Source organism: Montipora capricornis, chromosome 4 (assembly GCF_036669925.1).
Source record: "Montipora capricornis isolate CH-2021 chromosome 4, ASM3666992v2, whole genome shotgun sequence".
Taxonomy (NCBI): domain Eukaryota; kingdom Metazoa; phylum Cnidaria; class Anthozoa; order Scleractinia; family Acroporidae; genus Montipora; species Montipora capricornis.
The window spans coordinates 2,461,881-2,484,380 of NC_090886.1; the positions used below are offsets into that span (position 1 = coordinate 2,461,881).

Below are 22,500 nucleotides of genomic sequence, written 5' to 3' on the forward strand. Positions count from 1 at the left end.
TATGTCAGTCCAATACAGGAAACACACCGAATCCTTTGAAAATGACAAGCCTTGGCAAATTAAAAATAATCATACTACTACTATTAAATGAATTACAATAGTATTACGGTGCCACGAGAAAATCCAACGCTCCTCTCGTGTTCTCTTTAAGCAATAGAGGACGTTTTCCGTGTTTCCATAGTGTCATCTAAACACGAGGGGGAGTTGGGAGAATTCGAGATAGTCAGTTATGCAAACCCTCGACTGCGTCTGGGGTTTGCATAACTGACTATCTCGAATTCTCCCAACTCCCCGTCGTGTTTAGATGAGGCTATGGAACAAGGAAAAAAGTCCCCTATTGCTTTTCTGTTTTTTTTTACTTCTAGATTGAACCAGATTTTCTTGATACATATTTCCTACCAGCCAATCAAAACGCGCGTCTGACAACACATAACCACTCAAAATTCGTGGTCACAGCCGTGTTTCCATACTCTCATCTAAACACAGCTATTGACCAATGAGAGTGCGCGTACTATCCTAATTATTTTATAAAAACTTCTCGAATGCTTTGCAATCTGGTACACGCGAACTAAGTTCTTAACAAATCACTGCGCGCAAGTTTGGAATTTTTCCTTCAGGCCATACAGTTACCGAAAGTAATTATGCTGCAGTTCAATTTTCTCTTACTGTTTTACAGATACCTTTCAGCCAGAGAAAGTTTCAATATGTGTGTATATCAAGGCTACAACACCTCGACACAAGAAAATTTTAAAGGGATAGAACGGACAACCGTTCGGGAAATTTTCTTGCGCTCATCTGTAACAATACACTGAAGACTTAAAGTGTTTGTAGTCCAAAATCATCATACCTGGTACTGGTTCTCGCACAAACTCGGGATCAAAATGTCTTAAGTCTAGTTGTCCCGTCTGTTGACGGAAAAGGTACAAAAATGAGGGTGTGAGTTTAACAACGTCAAAAGTGCATTTCAAAGCTACAGTTTTAATGACAAAACGACTTACAGCAGCTTTAGCATTTTTTGTTTGCTATCCTGGAAGCGGGAGGAATAGTTTTTTTTTTCCTAACGCTCTGAGACAACCCTACGCAATTTCAAGCGAACAATCAAAGAGGAAAAAATACGGAATCGCGTCGCTCTCTCTCAAACCTTGGGAAAACTATTTGCTCCAGCATCCTGGGTGAATAATGTCACAACAAAAAACAAATTATTGGTGGGTCACAACTCGCATCCAATTTATGATTAATTAACGGAATAAATAAGCTAAAGATAAATCTAAAAATAAATCTGCTTTCAGAAAATGGTTGTTGCGGAAATAACGTGGGAACAAACCCTCGGAATACACTGAGTGCGACTTGCTGTTGTTTTTGCGATTTTGCGACAAAACGCCTCCCTCTCCCCATCCCCCAAATTATTCTATTGGGGGCAGAATAAAAATAATGCTATTCCCTTTATTCAGAAAACAGAATGAGAGTAAACAGAACAAGTAATTTGAATATTTCATGTATTGCTATCCTAGAATAGTCCGAAAAGAATGGTGCTTTCGAAAAGAGACCATAAAAATGCTATCTTTCTAACTGAGTCTTCTCTTTGGAGATTTTGCTCCATCAATGTAGACAACATATAATAACTCGAAACTAAACTAAAAATAATATCCATTGATTTTTAGCAAAGCGCAAGTTTTAACTCGAGATTTCTTGTTTGCTATTATTTTAGCTCTAATGAACAGCGCCGTTCCATACTTACCACGTTTGGATTGTAGGGCGGTTCAATTTTCTTATCGTATAGCATCTGCCAGTCAATACTTCGGAAAAACGGGTGGTTCTTTATTTCTTCCTATCGAACAACAAATGAATGTCAGAAATGTCACTTGGTTTCACATTCGAAGGGCTGAGCAAAATTGCCACTGAATTCCCTTTGTATTTAACCCAAATTGCATGCAACAGCTGCCAGTTCGGTGCTCAACCCACCCCTCCCCCCTCTTCAGCCTCACCCTCAATACGTAGTAAACTTGTCTCAAAAGAAACGTTGATTGAACTCACAAAATCATTCTCTCCAACTCCTAGTCTTTTTGAGCGATCTTTCTGAAGAAGCTGCGAAACAAAAAGGTGGTAAGAATCTGTGAAACATAGACGTACCACTTGAATAAAAAAATATTTTTGAGCGGCTTTTCCTCGCAACCACGCGAGGACACAATGTTATCCACCTTGAGGTTAGTAAGAGTCATGCATGGAGAAATAAGAACGTGGAAACTCGTTTCGTTACGTAATTCAAGCCACGTCGTTAAGTTAAAAAAAAAAAAGAAGAACACTCGTTATCAGTTGTGAGTTCACTTGTGGCGAAACTTCTTGGTGGCTGGAACATTTGTTGCCAATTACCACTAAAATTCGAAGTGGAAAAAGGAAGTTGACTTACTCCTTCAAGGACGTTTCTTGCACTGGCGGATATGTTTGTTCTAAGGCGAAGTGGTTTGTGAAGAATATTATCATACATTTCTGCCGTATCTCGACTATAAAATGGCGGCTGAAAGGGAAAAGATATAAAAAGTGTATTTCAGAGAACTTTTACGTCATACTAGACCTCAAAACATCTAACAAACGATTTATTATCCATCCTAATTGTAAACCAAGCAAGGAACTTTTTATTCGAGAAAGTGTGGCAGTTTTGTCTGACAAGCGCGGAGGAAAAACGAGCTTGGTTCTGCAACTGTCCAAATAATCAAAAGCACAAACATTTAAATTTACAATATTCACCGATAATCACTGAGCCTGAATACAAATTTTGATTTCTTACTTATACTTGTCTTGAACTGATAGTAATAAAAATGTTGTCGTTGCTAAAGATCGGTGAAGTGGCATAAAGCGGTGATGTACATTGTTATTGCCAGTTCCCTTTGGAGTTTTTCACGACTAATTGTTTGAGGGACTATTGGTTCAGTTCTGGCGATCTCGAAGCAGCCGTGGTTATCCTTGCCAAAGATCGGTCCGTAGCGGCTTAACCAGCGTCAAAATTCCATCACCCAAGAGTGAGATTTGCCTAAAATGGCCTAGTCCTCATCAGCGTCAAAAAAGTGTCTCTTTTTTAACCAAGTTTTGCGGGAAAATAAAGAATTAGGTAAAACATTTGGTCCACTGTTTATTTTCCCGCAAAACTTGGTTTAAAAGTGCACACTTTTCTGACGCTGATGCTGACAAACTTGATACCAGATTCTTACTTTTGGGTAATGGACTCTTGCCATTTTCAGTGAAGATAGGCCAAAGCGATATTTTTCGACTACTGGTTTCGCGACGGATTTTACAATTTTCTCTCCGCATGCCCTATCCGCTAAAAATGACACTACAAACTAAATCTTCACCAAGCGCTAAAAGCGTGAAAGAATCCTGCAAGATAATTAATTTTCTTACCAATCCATACATCATTTCATATAAGACTGCACCAAGACACCACCAGTCAACAGTTTTGTCATATTCCTGCTTTCGAAGAACTTCTGGCGCTAAATACTGAGTACAAAAGTTGAAGTTATACCTCAAGGTGACCACACATTAAGCCTGCAATCATTTCTTCGGTGGGGATAAAATGCCGATTGAGTTTGCGAAATGGCTCGAGGAACAACTTGCGATGCGGAATGTTATACATATCTAACAGGAACAAACTGCTCTGCACTGTCTCAGGCCAAGCCCTTTTTAGGAAATGGTTTCCTATTATAATGCATGAGGGTGATATACCAACAAAAACACAGCGTTTGGGTCAGATGAATACCCCCGTAATTCATGATGCAGTTTTAATGTTACCCTTCATTAGAGAAAGGCAAATCTCTCAAGCCGAATTCTCACTAGCGACGCAGGAACAAGCTCAACACACGAAAGACGCAATACTAACTTTGTTGTTCATTACACGTTGCGTCTTTTGTCCTAACGGAAGGTACATGTGTACAAAGGATCAAGAATTCACTGATCTTGCGTACAGTATGTTGAAGAATACCCGACCTGTCCAAAACACTCTCTGTCGAAAGGCATGCTTTGCGCGTTTGTTTATGTTTTTATCCTACTCGATGAAGCCAGTGGGGAGAAAATAAGCGACAATTTGTGTCCTTTCCTACAAGCGAACGGAAAAGAAGTTGTCTTGAAGAATAGAAATGTATATTTCCAATAAATAAAGCAAAGAGCGGCTTTAACGCTAAAATAATCGGGTTTCGTCATTTAACACGGCCCGCATCGCGACAGCGATTCAAATATAAAACAGACATCGATAAAGTACACCTTTATTGTCTTCGATTCTTCGTTCTCGTAAAAAGGGCTGGACGTTTGTTTTTTACAACAATAATAAAAAAGAAATGCTATTATTTTGTTCGATACTATACAATTTGTGGCAGGCAGTTGTTCAAAAAGACTCTGCTGCAATCGAGTCACGTACACAAACATCTAGCTCATTTTGGTCAATACCGGGAACGTTTGTCCCCGACATAAGCTTTATAAGACGCAAAATCATTTCAGCCATAGGTTGTCTGATATAAGAAAAAAAATTCAAGGTGAGAGGAGAACACATGTAGCTCACTCAGTACAAACGATGACTTCAGCAAACTCCAGTAATCCCTAACTGACTTCCGTGGCTCAGGTCTCTGAGGTTTTCATTCGGATATATCTCCATCGTTCCTTTATCACGGCCCAACTGCTCAGTTATCCACTGGTGATTTTCACCGTGTACATGGCGAATTTGTGGCCGACATATCAATAACGATTAAATCAACAAAACTACCGATTAGCAATAAAATACACACATTCAAGGCAAAAGGAATAATAACACTAACAATATAATACTAATCCAGCATTAAATTCGAAAACTATTCCTCCGACTGCGATGGATTCAATACAAGATAGAGACATACAATGGTCAATGGAGGCTTTATGGTCCAAGACACCTAAGTCGCGGCGTGCTATGCATGCCGTTCGACAGAGAGCCTTTAAAAAAACTGCAAACTGCGGTTACTCTGTTATGCGCAAATGCGCAACCGTTGCTATTCGGCTAAGTTCAAACACTGCCTAAGCTCCCACCTCCAAAAAGACATCGTCCAAAAACTACAGTCAAATAACAAAAAAACATCAGGGTGTATATCGTTCTTAAACCGTCAAAAGGTGTGGCATCCCATAGCGATGAACGTCACGGTTCCATGCAAGACATAGGAGTACCATGGGAACTGACGTTGCCGCGCAGCCACGTTGACACTGTTTACGCGTTTCCAGTCATTTAGCCACTTATTATAGCTGCGTAGCCAGGAAGGAGGTAGCGTTACTGCCAGTGGCCGGTCATTAAATTCATGAAAATGCATTAAATTTTCATCAAATTTTTCATTAAATGATATCAGAAACCCATAAGGGTTGAAACGTGTAACGCGCGTTCACAGCTTCCGAATATTCAGTGCGAACTGATTGGTTGAATATTTCAGTGCTAAGTACCATATTTGGAAACCCCTCGCTCTTGTTGTTCCAAATATGGTACTTAGCAAATTGAATATGCAGAAGCTTGTTTCCCAGCACACAAGGGGCCGTTACACGTTTCAACCCTTATGGGTTTCTGATGATATCCATACATGTATGTATGGAAGAAAATTTCCCGGGAGGCCCACGCCCTAATCACGTAAATCACCTCTTCAATTGCTGTGTTACCAGCATGGATGTCCTAGTGGTGTAGTACCACACCCGACTCAAGGCGAATTGTCTTTCAAACCTGTATATATTGAACCCACGTCACCCCGTTACTAGTCGGGGTGTGGATGAAGTACATAGCAGTCTATGTATATGTATTTTTCTATTAAAGTGGTTTTGATGCATTTTTTTTCACCTAGAGTTTGGATCCTACCTCGGGTGTGCCACAAAATGTTGACGTTGTCCCAGACGGTTCAATTCCTTCTTTACAAAGTCCGAAGTCGGTCAAAACAACATGACCCTAACACAAACATCAAAGAGATATGGGACAATGCATGATCTATTTAAGCAACAAAGGACTTTTTTCCGTGTTTACATAGCCTCATTTTATTCTAAACACGAGGGGAAGTTGGGGGAATTCGAGACAGTTATGCAAACCCGAGACGCAGTCAAGCACAAGCATGAGCATATGCTGTGTTTCGTTTTCACACGACGCATGCGAACGCAAGCATACTCTAACCTAAACACAGTTGACCGATGAAAACAAATGTTTGTGACAAGACAGAACGGAACTCTATCGTTAAAACACTCTTCAATAAATTAGTATTACAACATTAGTGCCGTCAAGTTTGCAAAAAGGGAAAGACAGAAATCTCCTTAGGAACAAGAATCACCATAACAACAAGTCAAAGACTTTCTGTACCTTGAGTAGACTGTCAACACAATGGCAATAAACTAGCACATGCAATGAAATACATTTACCCACAATGCAGGAGGGCGGGAAAGAAAAGAACCCAAGTCAAGTCGAGATGACACTCAAATTAGCCTAACTGTGGCTGTACCCAACTCCCCTCCATTTTTCCTCAGGGGGTGGGTATGACTGCCAAGGGCTACTCCCATAAAGTCTCAATAAAACAATCACACTGGACTGGTTTTATTTTTGTCCAAACCTTTCATTGTACCCTTGAGAAATCGACATCTTTATGTTAAGATGCTTAATAATTACTGGTACCAACCTTGTGATCTAGAAGAATATTTTCTGGTTTTAGATCTCTGCATAGGAATAGAAATAGAAACAGGAATGAATAACATGTCAAGTTAAACACAACATACCATTCTGGTGAACTTTTTAAGGAAGTATAAGTTAAAAAAGGATTCTTACAAACCTGTAGATTATCGCAAGTGAATGAAGATATCCAATTGCTGATGCTATTTCTGCAGCGTAGAATCTTGCCCTGAAAGAAAAAATTAATATTAAAAAAAAAAAAGGTAAATGAATATCACACTGGTGACCTGAAAATAAACCATTTCTTCCTTTTTACTGTTGTTTTGTACTAATGCTCTTTCCTTTCTGTATTTTTTTCTCCCAGGAAAAGAAGAAGCAGAGATATTACAGCTACAAAAGTACAAATCAGCAATAGTAATAGGAACACGTAAGTAATTGCAGGGAACTTAAGTTTTACACTTAACCGGTACAAACCACAGACTCATCAAAAAACTCATTTTCTATGTTACAAGTGATGATTTTTATTCTAATTAATAGTTGAAAGAAAGCTTTTGTTACCAGCCACAAATCAATGTACAAGCAAAATATATCTAACAAGTTCCAACTACATATGTATGGAGCAAAATTAATAATAGTAATAATACTTCATTAGCTCTTGCACTTTACAATAATAGTAACTTATTATTTACATTATGTTTATAACACATACAGAAGGTACTGCTAGACTGTGATACCAGTGGAATGTTTTCAAGTTCCATTTGACGTCACTTGCAAAAATTCAGCTGATTTCAGGAAAAAATCTTTCAAAAGTTGCCACTTTTTGAAATGATTTGAAGAATTATCATAATAATTATCATTATTCCTCATCCTTCACTTTTTGAAGGATTTTTTTCTTCAAATCAGCTGAAGTGTTGAAAGTGATGTCAATTATTGATTGTTATCACTAACCTTGCTTCTGGGAAATACCGCTCTTTTTGTAAATGAAAGAAGAGCTGATGACAGGTAAGAAGAAAAATAATAATATGATGAGACTTAAGAAGACTTTAACCAATGACCGGCTACCATGTCATACATATTCTTTTTGTGTGCAGCGTATAAAAAATGAAAACATTTTGAAAACAAGTGAGATAATAAATACTGCTAAAGTGAGTTTTTTTTTTACCTTTTTTACCATGAACTAAAAAGTACATTTTAAACACTACAATGCATTACCTCTCCCCCATTGACATAATCCAAAACAAAGTAAAGCTTGTCTCTGGTTTGAAATGAATAATGCAAACCCTTAAGGTCAAAAAAAAAAAAAAATAGAACTGGACATCATTAAACTGAAAGGTTTCAGGCAAAATAATTATCATATTAAACTGACTTTTAGAAGATTGTTTTGTTGTTTAGGAAAATTTGCAAATGCAGCAAACCATCCACCTGACAAATCACTTCCGGGTGGATAACCCAATTATTGGTAGTTTTGGTGGCATTTATAGGCTGGATATGGATTTTCTGGTGGAAAGCACCTATTTATTACAAATATCACCCTTTTGAGCCTAGATATCCTCAATTAGAGGAGAGTGTCTAATCGGTGTGGGTGGTTGGGTCGTGGGTCCCTAACACTAACCTAACCCTAACCCTTTTTTTTAATCAACGACTGGAAATTCTCAAAACAGACAAGACCTAAGACCTAAGACCTAAGACAAATTTGGACCAAGCACTGAGGGAGCTAATATACATGTATATCTCTTTTTATCTTCAAACAAACACGACCCACCACCCACAACCCACGACCCACCCACCCACGTGATTTAGCCTCACCCCAATTAGAGATGCATGTCGGTAACTTACAGATACAAATGACTAAAAGGATAATATTAGTATTGATGTTGATCTTTTGTTGATAGAGAATGGAGAATAACACCCACCCAACCCCCTCCCACTCCCCCCAAAAAAGGGTGCTACCAACAGCAACCTGCCCTGCTAGAACCACAGAGCTGTGGGAGAATCTTGGGACCCAGGACACTAAACACTTGGTTTAAATTTAAAAGCAAAATTTTATATACACTGTAAGTCAAAAGTAGCCATTTATAAGAACAGAAGTAATGGGGAGTGATTAACCCAGACTCCCAGGGGTTCCCAATTGACAAGTAAAATCATCTAGCATTAGACAGAGTAAAATACTAAGCCTGGCCAGTTTAGGCCAGTTTGGACGTCAAAGGGGACCTTAATTAATTATCACTTGCCAGACCCTAGCCTATGTGTACTAAAAGTACTCACAACTAAGAAAGGATGTTTAACATTCATCAACAAAACGTTTCTTTCTGCCATTATGTGTTTCGCCTAAAAGATGAAAAGAGAAACATTCAGTCACATTTACATGTATCAGGAGCTTCATAAAATATCTCGTTTTAAAAAGACAAATACTGACAAACCTCATTTCGTTTTCTTATTGCTGCCTTGTTAAGAACTTTAATGGCATAGAACTGATCTTCTTGTTTGTTTTTGGCAAGAAAAACCTGAGGTAACAAGAAGAAAGGAAGTTGCAAATTTTATCTTTACTCATATTGTATTTTGCGCATTTAGAGATTACTTCCTGATATCATTCAACCAATTTGAGAACTGGGATTTTATAGTGGCATTGTCCATTTTCTGGCCCACTGGGAAGGGAAAATACTTTCTTCTCTATGCAAATAAAAACTTTTGCTAGCCCAAGGGTGCGACTAGCAGATGTTTTGAGCCCCGACAATGATACTTAGTCACGATTGTTATTTTGAGACAGGATATAAGGGACTGTACTGGTGAGCAACATTTCGTGTTTGTTGAGCACTGCCATTGTCACCTTTCGAGATGACCGTATGACTTATGTCACAATAATTTACTGGAACCACATTTATTTTAAACAGTGGCAAGCTTTTTTATCTTACACCTGGAATCAGTTAGCTGACAATTTAAAGTTGTGTACTTTTACACCATAAAAAAAAATTAAAAAATCAGTTTGTTTTGTATAAGAATGTGCACATTGGTTTTACATGAAATGAAGAGCATTGTGGAATCTAGAGCAGAGTCCACACATAACTTCCCTTTCCCAGAATATTGATGGGAAAGAAGACTATTAGCAGGAAAAAACCTGCATAATTTGTCTTAAGGAGAGGTTGAAGAAGAAGTTTAAATAGCCATGGATAACTTTTGTTTAAGCCATACCTTTCCAAAGCTCCCTTTTCCAATCACTTTGAGAAAAAGAAAATCACTTGGCTTTGCCCTTTACAACAAGAATAACAAAAGAAGCACTGAATAAGTAGAAAGAGCTTCCTCTTTCTCCTCTTTGTTTAATATACTGTACTTTTGTCTAATACCGTAACTACACATAATGGTTTTTATTCCGTTCTTGGAACTGGCAATGGAGGATCCCACAGAGTCTAAACTATTAAGGTAAACATTCAATTTGGTGAACTTGCATTAGTACAAGGGAATGATAAAAATGGGATACTGTATGTGCTAAAATGTATAGCATCATGCTAAACCTTACTTTTGATTATAGGAATCCCCAAGATCAATCCTGTTGATATCCTTGGCCTAAATAAGAAATCAGGAAAAATCCAGTGAATGGTAAATACATGGCTGTTATTGCCCAAGATAACAGTCTTTGTTGTAAATAGATCATTGTTAAGTAACACTCACAGTACCCTTCTCATTACTAATCTGACAGGGTGCAGGGATGGTGCAGTCGTGAGAGCACTCGCCTCCCACCAATGTGACGCGAGTTTGATTCGCAGACGCGGCATCATATGTGGGTTGAGTTTGTTGGTTCTCTGCTCTGCACCAAGAGGTTTTTCTCCGGGTACTCCGGTTTTCCTCTGTCCTCAAAAACCAACATTTGATTAACGTTGATTTGCTGATTTCAGTCTACAGAGTCCCCAATTAGCGCTTGAGTGGTAGAATGACTAGACACTTAAATAAAGTGCCTTTCCTTTCTATCACCAGTGCGACACACTTACAAGAGAATCAGCTTCATCGGCACCAAATGGCTCAGCCTCATCATTGATTTGAGCATTCTTTGGGTTGTCCAGTGATAAAAACAGACGCACGTCAGGACTATTAAAGGAACAAGAAAATTTGTTTTCTGTTAATCGGTGTTAAAAAACCATATGAAGTCATCAAAATAATTACCACAAGAAACAACGTCCAAACCAGATAATACTCGTCAATGAGGCTCAGTTCATTTATTTACAGAATAGTTTAACAAAATGTAATGACACATGGTGGCCAATTTCAAAAGGACACAAAGTCCCATACAAGGTTAAGCCACACACCCCACCCCAGATGAAAAAAGAAGAGAAGTTCCCTAAAACATGTAAAAGAAATCCAACAAGAGCACAGGGTTAAAGGATTAATCCTACGATATTTAAACAAATGATCTTATATGAACATACAGCTGATGTTGTCTTAATCAAAGACTAATCTTAGATCAAAGACCAATCTTCATTCAGGGAAAAAAGAATTAAAGACCTGGATTGTTGGTATGTCAGGGGTTGAATAAGAGAACTCTGACATGTTTGTCTGTTACATAAAAATAATAGAAGCTGTGTTACATTATTATGATCTAATAATATCACTCAATACAAAGAGCTTATGTATCCTTACTGCTCAATCGCATTGGAATGGCTGATTATCTTGCTTGTGAATTCATTCAGTCCCTCTCTTCTCATTTTTATAAACTCTGATCAAATAATTCAACCAAAACAAAACTTATTAGTCCATAGACCAAATGCAAAAATGGCCCCAAATAAATATTCTTCTTCTTTTATCGTTGTGCAAATTAGACTGAGTAGCCTTGATTGGCAGCCAAGATGATTTCTTTCAATTTTACTCTGCTCACGAGGCTATTCAGCTAATTTGCACAAAGATAAAAGAATAATAATTATTGGCAGCCACTTTTGCATTCGGTCTATGTTCATTCTTAGATGAAAATAACAAAACAAACTTAAAATAAAATAATGCATAGTTCTACCCGGATCAAAGTTATTTCCAAGTCTTCGTTTTCCTGGTAATTTGATGTTCAATTCAGGATAAACTTTCTTGATCTGAAAGCAACACAAACCATTTAACACTTTACTTTTCAGTCTGTCTAATTGGGTTAACGTAGCAAGCAAATCTTGTATCAGACAGATTATGACAAATATTTGTCAGACACTTTCAGGCATGGATTGACCCACAGCTGCTTACAATGCAGCCAAAAGATGACATGATGGCATTGATGATGATGGTGATGATGAATGGACCATATCTGAGTGGAGGATGTAAACCGCAAGTTGCAGGTTTCAGGTCATTGTTTCACCAAAGCTTCCAGAAAGAACCCAAACCTTTACTAATGCTAACATTAAGCCTAAAAAAATAATATTTAAGCCTAAGGTTAGCACTTTTGTAAAGGTCTGGGTTGTTTCAGTTATAAATATAAAATAAATATTGCTAGTGCTAATCAACCCTTACTTGCAGTTGAGGACTGAATTGCGAAGGGCGCAGCTCACGAAATCGGGCTGAAAGTATATAAAGGCGCCTCTGGCTGCCGCTATACAGTTCATGTTTGATGTCGGAGCACAGCACCACAGCTAGATGTCAATTAGCTGTGAGTCGATTTTGATGAGGGAGGAAAACCGGAGTACCCGGAGAAAAACCCTCGAGTCAGGTTGAGATCGACTGAAACTCAGCCCACATGCTGGCCGAGGCCAGAATTAAACCCCGGCTGGCAGTGGTGGGAGGCCCGATAACCACTAACCCTGACTCCCCAAAAAACAATAACCTGCAACCTTTAACTGCAACCTGCACTTTACACCTTCTGATCTTTGAGAGGTTTTGCTGTACAAGTGCAGTAATGAGTTTTGCTACCTACACAGGCAAAATGAAATTTACAAAACTCAGTCTGTATTATAAAACATCAAGTCTCCTTTTCAAAAAGGTGCTGACAACACATCTTCTCTTTTTAACCATTACCTTTCCTTTGTAAAAAACTTGTAACCTTTGAAAATGTACATTAAATCAGGGTTCATACTCTTTTAAGCACTTCACATTCCATGACTTTTTCCATGACCCTCTCTAGCTTTCCACAACCTTAAGTTTCACTGTCACGTAAGAAAATTTTCAAAACTATCCTTAAGTGAGGATTTTACTCTGATAAAATTGGAAGAAATTAACAACCTCTTTCTGCCCAACTCAGTGAAACTTCCAATTGTTTGATAGAAACTTGTCTTATTCCATTTTATTCTTGTTTTGATGACACTGCATTGATTAATTTACCATACATTTTATAATTAACAACTATTCAGCGAAGTGGAGGTGGCTAGGGGTGGATATTTAAATATCCAATGCTAGCCACCGACACTGAGGTGAATAGTTGTTTTAGTATATACTAAAACAGTGAGATAATATAAAGCACAAAAAATTAATTTGGATGTTTTCTTCACTTGTCACGGATGCAAATTGGGATGCCATTTTTTCCCCGAGTTGCTCGGAGGTAAATAGCACAGGATATTCGGAGTTTGACGAGCCAATCAGTGCACGAGTTCAACGCTATCCACTGTTTTAGTATATACTAATTATAATTTTCAACGACTTTCCATGACCGACCATAAAATTCCATGACTGTCCAGGTTTTCCACGATCCGTACAAACCCTGTAAATTTAGGACCCAACCGCACTAACCTTTTCATACAGATTATAGAATTCATTGTATCTTCGGAAAATGAAATAACTTCGTCCATCAGGAAGCTTGACAAGGACTTTATATACCTTAAGAAATAAAAAAAGGAAAATGATGGTAAAGTATATACCAATGCTTTTACTGGATGGGTAGAGTGGCATTAGAAGCCTGTCTGACAGTATACAGAAAAAAAATATTAAACTAAAGAAAACACCTTTAAAACCCAGTGGTTGTAACAAACCAGTTTGTTGGTGGCGTTGAAGGCCAGTGGAAGTCCTGACTCTTTTGGTTCAGCATTGGATGAAAGAAGGAGTCATGGGACATGGCAAACCAGCTGGATCGTCAGTAGAGTCTCCAGGTGTGTTAAATTCTGTAGTTTAGCAGAGTTTTTTTTTCCCAAAAAAAGGGAAGAAAACAGAGCTTCCTGTGGGGACCCAAATTAAAAAAAAAAGGAACCCAAGGAGACTCTGACAGAACCCAGGGTTCACTGTTTTCAAATGACATGCTTGAAACAGCAACACAGTGGTTTGTATATAAATCTCTCAGGTAAAATGTTCGAAGAAAAGCAAATGAAGTGACTCCACTCACAGCCCTGAGGAAATGTAATAGTTGTCACATAACAATAATATTATTTTAAATAGTTTGATTCACAAAGGGTGTAGAGTTTATCCCAAAATCATTTAAATATTTAACAGCATCCAAAGAACACCTTGAACTAACGGAAAATACGTCATGTAAGACCATTTTGATGATTTTCTAAAAGGAAGCGAAAATAGAGAATAAGACGGAACTGACTGAAAGATAACTTTACTATTAAAGTTCACAACTACAGAAAAAAGGTATTTACAAAAGTGCGATGACTTTGTAAACCAGCTAGGAAAAACACGATTTCAACTTTTTTTTCCAGCTGATAGCTGTTCCCGAATGAATGTTGCCTTGCGTCGACAAATTGCTGCAATTTTGAGATTGTGAATAAAGGAAGCTTGTAAAACGGCAAGATTATCGTGTTCTTCGTCGTAATCTGACAACGCTATCAGCTCCAACTTAAAAACAAACATTACAAGAAAAAACACAAAAGCTATCACAGAAAATTAATGGACTAACCGACGAAGATCGATTATTTTGTCAGTAGGAAAGTTTTTCCACCTTTTTACTTACCGTAAAACGCTTGGACTTGTCAGAGCTTAATGTCTCAGAATCTGGAACAGTTACACCGATCTGCTGAGACATTCCTGCTTAAGAGAACCACCCTGGATTTTAAACTTTCAAGTGTGCGTTTCCGCGCGAGCGACTTGTCAGGAAGAAGTTATTACTTTGTTCGCGGTTTTCGACGACAGAAACGGTACTGCAGCACGAAATATAAACCTGAGATTTTACGAAAAATGACATATATGTCGATGACAATTTCCTGAAGAAACATTCATTTGTACTTACACCCTACAGTAAACAACCTTAAAACAACTTTTCCAAGATATGAATAAAAAGTTTTTTTTAAATTTCAGTGTGGGATTGGTGACTAAGGATGGGCCGAGTCTCGTTCCCAGTTTTCCTCAACACCGTAATTATCGAGGCGTTGCCAGGGCGTGGCCGGACTTGTTTTCGTCGAGCACTCTACCGAAGTGATCCTTTTTATCTGGACGATTTAGGTCATTGTCTCTTTTAGACGCCAGAAAAATTCAGGCGGCTTTCAACGTTGAAGTCGCCTGAATTTTTCGGTGTCTTTAAGAGACTATTTGCTTAAATTGTACTTGTAGACAGTTTTTTATCCAAGGGCCAGCTGAACAAAGCACAAGGGCCGGATCTTGGGAGATCTAACCAGCAAATAATATTTGGACTAAAAACAAAATAAATATGTACGCCATTAAATCAATTAAATTAAATTAAATTAAATTAATTAAAAATAGTTAATTAAAAATAATTAACTAAAAATAATTAACTAAATTAAAATTAATTAAATTGTACGTCCAGACAAGTGCGAGGTTCATGTATTTGATGCCGTTTTTAATGGGATAAATTTGCTGATTGCTAAAGCTTTGGCTTGCTAACATCTAAACAGTGACTGCTAGTACATGTAATTAGCAGGGGCTGTCAACATCTTAACTTGTCCCGAAGACCTCGTAATATATTCACTGTTAACAGTTTGCCTTCGAACTGAGAGTCATTCAGGCGCAAGCGACGGCCAGGCTTTGATTTGGTGCGTCCTACGGGACAGGAAAATGAACCATATGAAATACCCGCTAAAAATGATTTTATAATTAAAGTAAGAGTTCATTCAAGATAACACAAATCTAGTTGATTTATTGGGTAAGCTTGTTTCCAGAGATGTCTGCATAGGAAGCAGCGTGCTCGAGCACAATACTCCAATTTTGTCACGCTGCGTGGGTTTATATGATGTTATGCAGTCAGTCCAACATCGTGGAAACTGTAGCCTGCGTAGCTGGCTGGATTTTAACCTGCAATCTTGGACAAAACTGTTGAGACAGTGACACAAATTCACCTTTATTTTTACACACCGCTACTCGCACTCCCCTTCCCACTCTCCTCCCCCCTCAGTCAACGTTGCTACGTCTTGTCATCTGTCCTACAGTATATTTTCGACCAAGATAAATCAACATTGAGTTTGGGGAGAGGGGAAAGAGCGGCTTTTAAAGGGATAATTTTCTGGAGTTCCCTAAAATGTCTGTGTGTCTCAACACGTTTAGTCTAAGATTAAGGGCGAGAGTGTCCTAGAGAGCAACAACAACAACAACAACAACAACAACAACAACAACATTTATTGTACCCGACAGATTTAAATAAAGTAGGTTACAAAAACAATTATATAACTAAAAGATAACTAAAAGGGTACCAGCACCCTGAAATAACTATAAAGTTAAAAATGTCAGGGCGCTGGATCAGATAAATTGAATTAAATGTTAACAGCGGAGGTACAATATGGAGAGTACATTTTAACTAACTATCGTACACACAAACGTAACACTAACACTAACATGCACATAAACGTGACAACTACAGTGTATAAGGTAATCTTAAAAATACAGCTAGAAAGAATATGTAATCTTTGAAACATTTTCGTAATATTTTAAAATGAACCTATTTACGAAGAGTATCATCAATATAATTTAAGATAATGTTCCTTAAGACTTAATTTAAATTTTGAAAGAGAGGCAGTTTTAATCTCTTCTTTAATTGAATTCCAAATCATAGGCGCTCGAAATCTTATATTAAATTTACCATAGTTCGTTCTAACTCTGGGAAGGTAATATGATTGTTTCGCTGCAGATCTTGTATTATATTGATGAACCTCACTCACTTCAGAAAAAAAGGTATCAAAAACAAGAGGTAATAATCTATTTTTAAATCTATACATAAATAATGCAATATGATAGGAGACCAGGTCTTGTAGTTTAATAATATTTAATTTTTTAAACAAAGGACTTGAGTGCTTATCGAATTTTGAGAATGTCATGTAGCGTAAAGCTTTTTTTTGTAAAACAAAGAGAGGTTGTAAAGCAGTTGGATAGGTGTTGTCCTAGCAACAGCAGTTGTTATCTGCGATAAGAATGGCGACCCGATCTCCGTCGCTCTTCAGCCGTTCGCTTAGGGCCCGTTTAAACGCTTCAACATTTGACCAACATTCGTTCAACAAAAATTGAACGGATGTTGGGCAAATGTTGGACGCAAACACAAAGTTTGTGTCGAGGCCGTTCAAATGGTTCCAACATTGCGCCAACAAAAGAGCCAACACTTTCGCGAAATTTGATCGCGAGGAACTAAGAACTAGAAACCAGACTCTCTCGTCCAGATGAACTACGTGCCGCCAGGTCAACACTAATTTCTATCCCTCAAACTGACATTGGACATTTCGTCCAATTGCGTTTGGACGCAATAGAGCGGTTTTCAATTGAGTGTCGAAAGTAATTAGATAATTACTTTGGTTTATGATTACTTCACTCAGTGATTGGTTCAAAGTTCTCGCGACATTTTTTCAACCAATCAGAAGTGAAACCAAAACCAATCGTGGCTCACGCGTGCACATTTTCCCGCGCTTTGTGTCGGCTACGTGTAATTACTTCGAGTTTTGATTGGTTTGCCGGATTGTCTCAGTCCTTTCTGATTGGCCAAAGTAATTACTTTGGTTTTGGTTTTACGACACTCAATTGAAACTCGCTCTATCCCATGTTAATATCGAACCGCCATATTGATTTGTCGATCATGGAGCGATATGAGCATGCGTGTGTTCTACAATTGTTGAAGAGAGTTGTCAAGCGTCTTCAACTCCATTCAACATTTTCGAGAACAAAGGAAAAGTTGAATCGATGTTGAATGAAGGCTTAAACCGATTTAAACTTGATTCAACACGCTTTCAACATTTTTTACGCTTTCAACAATGTTGGACGGCCTGTTCAAACGCACCGAACATTTGGTTCAACAAAGTGTTGAATGCATGTTGAAGCAAATGTCGAAACTGTTTAAACCGGCGGGCCTTTAGACTCACACACACGATACCGCTGGCTAAACAGGCAAGGCAAACTAATTGTTAAACTAAAGAAGTTCTGAAAATTGTGACATTCGCAATTTATGTTACTCACATTGATGTCATTCACAAAAGTCCGATTTCCCCCTTTCTGTTATTCTATCAACGTGAACCGAGAAATGTTGTTTAACGAGTCTTCATGAAAATAATGTAAATTGACCACCGTACAGAGATTCTAAAAGCTGACGTTTCGAGCGTTAGCCCTTCGTCAGAGCGAATCCAAAATCTGTGGATTAAAAAATACTAGAACACAAGGTTAGTGGTCGCAGCGTTGAATACAAATGAATGAAGGGGTAGTTTCTAAAGAAACTGTGGTGCTGCGTCGGTGGGGAAGTAGTATACAAAAATTTGGTTTATCAACGGAGTTGATAATGTAAATTGACCACCGTACAGAGATTCTAAAAGCTGACGTTTCGAGCGTTAGCCCTTCGTCAGAGCGAGCTAACGCTCGAAACGTCAGCTTTTAGAATCTCTGTACGGTGGTCAATTTACATTATCAACTCCGTTGATAAACCAAATTTTTGTATACTACTTCCCCACCGACGCAGCACCACAGTTTCTTTAGAAACTACCCCTTCCTTCATGAAAATACTCTATCATGGTTTCTATACAGTAAAAAAATGATGTATACACATGTCTTAGTAAACGCACGAGAAATATAAATAATTATGTATCACCAACAAGATTTAACTAACACGGCGTCGCTTTACAATCAGTTTCTGGACTTGCAGTAACTCGTGTAACACATCGTTGGCTGTTGGCCTTTGTCGAGGGTTAATGGCATTGCACTTGTTCATTATTTCCCTGAGCTGGCTTTTCACAAAATCACTTCCTTTTACTTTGCCAAAGATCTTGTCTGCCACCCAAGGTATTTTCCAGATGTCGATTTTTTCGTCGAATACCGGTCTTAATTGGAATGGCAAAGGTTCTGACAACCTGGGCCATCCTTGGCGCTCTGTCTCAAGCTGCAACGAAAGTGACACATTGGGCTTCCTGTGACATCCTCCTTGCTCGGTTACCTCTTCCAAGCCGTCGACGTCGTTTACAACCAACTGAAAATCGTCTGTGATCAAGTACTGATCCAATAATTTATCTAAAAATGGACTATCGCACATGACACGGACTCCAATTGGACTGTTGTGTAAATATCTCAGGACCTTTGCATACGCCACTATGAGTTGCATTCTTGTCTGTATATTGTTGTATTTCGAAAGCTCTTTATGTTGAAAAAGTCTGTCTAGAAATCGAAGACTCCCGTACTTGTAGTACATTGTAACAATCTGGAAGTGTTAAATGAAAAAAAAAACCGATTAAGAATAGCGGCAGGGAAAAGAAGAAAAGCAAACTGTAAGGGCTCTAGAACTCCAATGCTCTAGCTCGAACAGACACCTTACAAACACACCTCTATCTTTATGATCGAAAACACGCTATATGATTGGTCAATTCAGCGGGCCATAGTCTATAAAATTGCTCTCTTGGCTCTTTACTGGAAGTGTAAAGGCAGTGAGATTTTTTTCTGATGCGACAGTGTATTACGGAACCCAAAGGAACCCAATGAAATGCTAGGCAGAAAGACTTTAGAATGTGCCAGAAAAATGAAAGTAAGGGAAAGGAAAACAAAAATTTTGCTTATTTGAACTTTTAGGTAGTTGGTAGTTGGTACAGTATAAAGAGTCAAATTCACGGATTGCAAAAAAATGTAAAGAAAGCTGAAATCATACAATTCCAAGTGGAAAAGTAGAGTCACAATGTATTGTGCTGATGAATGTCCAACAAAGGTTATTCTCTACATTCTAAAATCCCATATACATGTATACATCTTGTTTTCGATTTCTCATGGGACCGGGACATGAAAATGTCCCAAGAGAAATCGAAAACAATGCCCAAGCAATTCTTTTGAGGGTAAAAGAGGTGTATTATGGGATTTGAGAAAGTAACAAATTAAATGTGTGAATTTGTTGATTGATTGCACAAAGACACTAATGAAAGTTCGAAAACGCTAATGAACCTGCACAAACACATTCATGATTGACAAATAGCCCGCTTTCGATATATTAAAATTCAGTTCTAAACAAAAGGCATCATCTCGAGGCTCTGGGGAATAAACTCATACAAATCCTTATATTTATTCCCCAGAGCCTCGAGATGATGCCTTTTGTTTAGGACTGAAGTTTAATATATCGAAAGTGGGCTATTCTATGCTAAATACGTTAATGAACGTTCCATCGCAGTCTTGAAACTCCGTTCGTGTTAATAGCTGTGGTTACACACACACCTTCGGTTTGGGGACTTCCGAACGGTAAATGGCTTGGGTTTTGTTAAGCTAAGGTTTCATGTTACCCTTGGGAGTGCTGTTCAGGGTAAAATATAATTAGATATGAGTTCACTATCCTTGCAAATTAGTTCTGCTTTATGAGGATTGGCCAAGCCACCTCAGGGAGCAGATAAACCTTACTTTTCAGTTCAGGAACTGTCATGGGAAGTTCTTTTGTTCTCTTTTTATGTATCCATGGAAATAACCTTAGGGAAGTAAGCGCTTATTGTATGCCTGTTCGCTCCAGGGAGCTTAGCCTCGAGACGTTTTTGACATAAACCGGGAGTGAGCTGAACTAAATTCCAGAATACCAGTCACTTATTTGCACATGAATGGCGTGTATAATTATTTTTAACTTGTGTTGACAAGACCACATTTTATATCACTGAGTATCTTTTCATTATTACAGACGATAAGTTTAAAAATCTTAGTTCCGTCCATGCCTTCAAAAAATCGCGAGTTTAAACTCCCCATAGATGAGTTCACGCTAGTGCATCATGGGTAATCAGGGCAAAATGGAGAGAAATTCAAAAGGTTTGCGAGGAAGTTCAAAACGATGAAAAGTATTCCTGAGATCATAGTTAATGCATGGAAATGGTTACGAAACTCGACAAGTTCCTTTGTTTCATGTTTCTGTCCGTATTTTTGGCCTTGACCCTGCACAAAACACACCTTTTTTCGAGAAGATAGCCAAGCAAATCCTTCGATTAAATTATGCGCAACTAATTTGCAAACCCGTGCGAAGCGAAAACAAAAGATTGTGCAGGGTCACGGTCAATTCAACATCAATGGCGACAACATTAGTCTCGCTTTTGAAGGTTCTAAGGTTTCATAACCAGTCCCTCGATTAACTATGCTGAGATGCAATTTTGGGTTTTTTTAATTTCCAAAACAGAAGATGTGCACTTAAATGTGCGGCAGAATAAAGTTGGAGAGAATGGCTATTGTAGAAATTATGTTATTAAACAAAGTTTCTGCCATACATTTGCTGTAATTCTAATGGCACAAAATTACAGAGAATGTATGGAGACAAAACAAGCAATATTAAGGAATTCCAAAGAATAGATACCAAGTCCAGTTCATCTAAGTTGTGAACTTGAACTTATTTGTTTGGTTTATGAAGGCAAAAGTCTATAAATTAGAGTCATGTACAGTTTATTTTGCTTTGAATGAGTCCAAACCAACCTTTGAATTTCACGCCATGTTGCCCTGATTACCCATGATGCGCTGAAGAGCGTGGACTGGTCTATTCATGTGCTTACTTTTCCTAATTTTTGTCCCCCAATCTAAACCTTGATATACACGTCAATTGCGCACAATTTACCTCTGGTTTCTCGGGACACCTTCCAATAAGGCGAGTAGCAAACATTCCTTGAATCCGTTCCAAGTTTGACAAGCCTTTGGAACAAAGCTCCCTCTTCACCGCATCTCGGGCTGAACAATTGACAAACACAACATGGTGACCCCTCCAGTGCGCGTGCCAAACGAGCTTAGTAATTCCATGGTGGAAACGTTTCGTCGGTCTAACCTCCTGAGAAATCTGCGAGCAATTTAGCCACGGCCTGCATTCATTCCACTCAGGGAAGCTAAACGTACCGAGAGGACATTCCCCTAACCTATCTAGTTGAGAAACCGTGTTGAATGGACGTACCTTAGGGTTAAGAACTTGCTTTTTAGTGTCAATGACGTCCCATCTTGGGACGTTGTCCATTTGTGTTCCTTTGCTTGTGAAATAGAAATAAATTGTGAATACTGCCAAAGAATACGTACATAGTCTACACCAACGTCCAAGTCTGCGCTGTATCTTGCGTCCGCAAAATGACATATTTAAAAAAGTTTTGGATTCTGAAAAAAAATATATATTCCTTATGACACTGTTATGCTAATTACATTGTCTCAAGAACACAAAATGTACGGTTAGAAAAGTGCCATAAGTGGAGAGGTATTTCGCGCTCGGTTTTTTTTTATTCCGAAATAGAGGCGGGAAAAATCAATTTATGTTTGCAACTGACACTTTGATTCCAGCTTGTTTAGAAAATCAACTACTTCGTTGTATCTACCGGGAACGAATGAATCAGATTCTAGTTAATTCTGCTCCGAAAAATATGTTTACTAATCAATGCAGCTGAACAATAGTTTCGTTGACAACTTTCCTTTTACAAAGAAATGTTGACTTTGCTTTAAAACGCTTTACAGTGAAATCCTATGACAGTTAATTTAATTGGAACGACAGCAAATCTTAGCAAATCTTCCCCAGGTCAGGCATTCAATAACGAGTTGAAAATACGAATGCACATGAATGAATGAATCGAAATCTATTTAATAAT

At 38.2% G+C, this 22,500-nt stretch overlaps 3 protein-coding genes across 3 annotated transcripts in view; all 3 read right to left on the bottom strand.

The window, feature by feature from the left end:
• The window catches only part of LOC138045169 (serine/threonine-protein kinase Sgk1-like), a 15,734-nt gene extending 922 nt beyond the window's left edge, over positions 1–14,812 (bottom strand). Inside the window, exons 1-19 of the mRNA XM_068891582.1 lie at positions 14,481–14,812; positions 13,325–13,411; positions 11,637–11,709; positions 11,270–11,345; positions 10,624–10,720; positions 10,155–10,201; positions 9,830–9,887; positions 9,061–9,144; positions 8,906–8,968; positions 7,853–7,921; positions 7,589–7,632; positions 6,801–6,869; positions 6,651–6,687; positions 5,849–5,935; positions 3,397–3,492; positions 2,408–2,515; positions 2,035–2,085; positions 1,739–1,828; positions 848–905 (exon numbers count right to left, since the gene is read on the bottom strand). Of these exons, the coding sequence (XP_068747683.1) occupies positions 848–905; positions 1,739–1,828; positions 2,035–2,085; positions 2,408–2,515; positions 3,397–3,492; positions 5,849–5,935; positions 6,651–6,687; positions 6,801–6,869; positions 7,589–7,632; positions 7,853–7,921; positions 8,906–8,968; positions 9,061–9,144; positions 9,830–9,887; positions 10,155–10,201; positions 10,624–10,720; positions 11,270–11,345; positions 11,637–11,709; positions 13,325–13,411; positions 14,481–14,552 (1,366 nt within the window). The 5' untranslated portion in view covers positions 14,553–14,812. The remainder of the gene's footprint in view (positions 1–847; positions 906–1,738; positions 1,829–2,034; positions 2,086–2,407; positions 2,516–3,396; positions 3,493–5,848; positions 5,936–6,650; positions 6,688–6,800; positions 6,870–7,588; positions 7,633–7,852; positions 7,922–8,905; positions 8,969–9,060; positions 9,145–9,829; positions 9,888–10,154; positions 10,202–10,623; positions 10,721–11,269; positions 11,346–11,636; positions 11,710–13,324; positions 13,412–14,480) is intronic.
• A 3,733-nt stretch (positions 14,813–18,545) lies between these two features.
• LOC138045014 (protein O-mannose kinase-like) lies at positions 18,546–19,130 on the bottom strand. The gene has a single exon (XM_068891372.1). The coding sequence runs from the start codon at positions 19,128–19,130 to the stop codon at positions 18,546–18,548; it is 585 nt and encodes a 194-aa protein (XP_068747473.1).
• A 2,748-nt stretch (positions 19,131–21,878) lies between these two features.
• LOC138045170 (protein kintoun-like) overlaps positions 21,879–22,500 on the bottom strand; it is a 25,359-nt gene continuing 24,737 nt past the window's right edge. The window contains exon 18 of the transcript XR_011131542.1: positions 21,879–22,018. The gene's annotated coding sequence lies outside the window, so the exon portion shown is untranslated. The remainder of the gene's footprint in view (positions 22,019–22,500) is intronic.

Coding starts and splice junctions, on each gene's coding strand:
- LOC138045014 (XM_068891372.1), bottom strand. CDS start 19,130: ATGTACTACAAGTACGGGAGTCTTCGATTTCTAGACAGACTTTTTCAA.